This window comes from Benincasa hispida, unplaced genomic scaffold (assembly GCF_027475165.1).
Source record: "Benincasa hispida cultivar pf3 unplaced genomic scaffold, pf3_genome.v1.1 HicScf838, whole genome shotgun sequence".
Classification (NCBI taxonomy): Eukaryota; Viridiplantae; Streptophyta; class Magnoliopsida; order Cucurbitales; family Cucurbitaceae; genus Benincasa; species Benincasa hispida.
Window position 1 is genome coordinate 1 of NW_028326974.1, and position 1788 is coordinate 1788.

General features: G+C 32.3%; 1 protein-coding gene across 1 annotated transcript; it reads left to right on the forward strand.

The window, feature by feature from the left end:
• Positions 1–458: 458 nt before the first annotated feature.
• LOC150029882 (early nodulin-like protein 1) lies at positions 459–901 on the forward strand (the record flags this gene model as incomplete). Its single annotated transcript, XM_090310282.1, has 1 exon — positions 459–901. A coding segment is annotated over one exon (443 nt), but the record flags the coding sequence as incomplete, so codon positions are not given.
• Between the last annotated feature and the right edge of the window lie 887 nt (positions 902–1788).

A 1788-nucleotide genomic window follows, 5' to 3' on the forward strand; every position in this document is an offset into this window, starting at 1 on the left:
TTTTTTTTTTTTAATTTATAAAAAAAAAAAAAAAAAAAACGTAAGTGTATTATGGGTTGTATTGCATCTATCTTTTTGTTGTTCACTTAATCTCCTTTCTTCTTTTTATTTAAACAATATTTTTGAGTTTTTTCGACTGTGGGTTGGAATAGTCTTATTTATTTATTTTGGTTCTTAAAAGTCATTATTTTTTCTATTTTTTGAATTTTATCCTTTAGTGTTTTAGGGCACCTTTTTTTAGGTTGGAGCCATTTTTTTTTTTCAATTTTTCCTTCAATATTTGAGTTGATTTTGTTGGGTGGTTAGAGCAATCTTCTCTCTCTCTTTTTTTTTCTTTTTAAAATAATTTTAATATTTTTTGTGTGGTTGGGGTGAACTGCAAAAAGATGAATAAAAAGGAGTTTGTTTGTTGATATGTTAATTTATACAAGAACATGATTTTATTCTATATGGTGCAGATTTCAAGTACAAAGAGGAGAAAGATTCAGTGTTGGTTGTAAGCAAGGAAGACTATTTTTCATGCAACACCAAAAACCCAGTTATTTCCTTGAAAGATAATGGTGAATCAATCTTCAAATTTGGTCACTCTGGTCCCTTTTATTTCATCAGTGGAAATGCTGATTCGTGTCAAAAGGGCCAAAAGCTCATTGTTGTTGTTCTCGCTTTGACACATAATAAACACCACCACTCTCAGCCCCCGCATTCTTCGTCTTCTCCGGTGGCAACTCCGTCGCAATCTCAGAGCCCCCCCGCCGAGTCACCGGAAAAATCTGGTGTTGTTTCGACAGCCCCGACTCCAGCAAAGAATTCTGCCTTTGGAGGTGGAGTTGCAGTCAGTTTGTTGGGTGTAGGGACGATCAATGTTGTTCTTTTAAGTAGTTTCTTAGTGGGGCTTTTTTAATTGGCTTTTGAATTAAGTTTTTAATTTTTGGTGGTAATTGGGTTTTGGGTCTACATTTTGTATCCATTCAAGAATTTGTTTGAAATTTGTCAATGTTTTTTTTCCCCAGCTTTGGTTAGTTAATGGTGTGAATTATCATAATTACAACTCTCTCTCTCTCTCTTTCTTGGTTGTATTTTGGTGTGGTTCAGTGTGAGAATTGTATTCCTATGCTATGCTTCAAATATCCTTTGGTATTTTTGTTACGTGCGTTTCAATATATGATTTTGTTATTGTGAAATTGTAATTTCTTTCCCTCCCCGTGGGCTTATTTTTCACCCAGATTTTCACCCATTTGAATCCATGTAGATCTTATAACATATGGGTGACAAAAAATTCAAATGATTTAAATGACAGATTGAAATCATTTTCTGTAGATTCTATATTATATTTATAGTCTACAGTGATCACTAGATCACTTGGGAAGAGTTGGCCCATTCTATTTTTGAGTTAGAAGCTATTAAGCTGAATTGTGGCTTTTAAATATCTACTTGTGTTCATGATCTTTCATTCGATTTCTTCCACTAGACTAAACATATTCTAAGTTTCATTTTTTTCATTATAGTTTATGGTGATTAAGGGTTCTTAAACAAACTAAGCTAGAAAATGGAGTTTGTGCATCTCAGTAGCTCACACTCCCGTAAAGCCGCCTAAAAACTATAATTAGACCATTAAATGTGACATATGTATAACTCCTAAAGGGTATTTTTTTTTTTTAGAATCAAGATAGTGAGAATCTTTAGATATCTTGAATGATGTCTAACATCTATAGATAATCATGATTATTTATATAACTTGTTTTTGCAAGATTTCTAAATGGAAGAATTTCTTGAAATATTGTATTATTC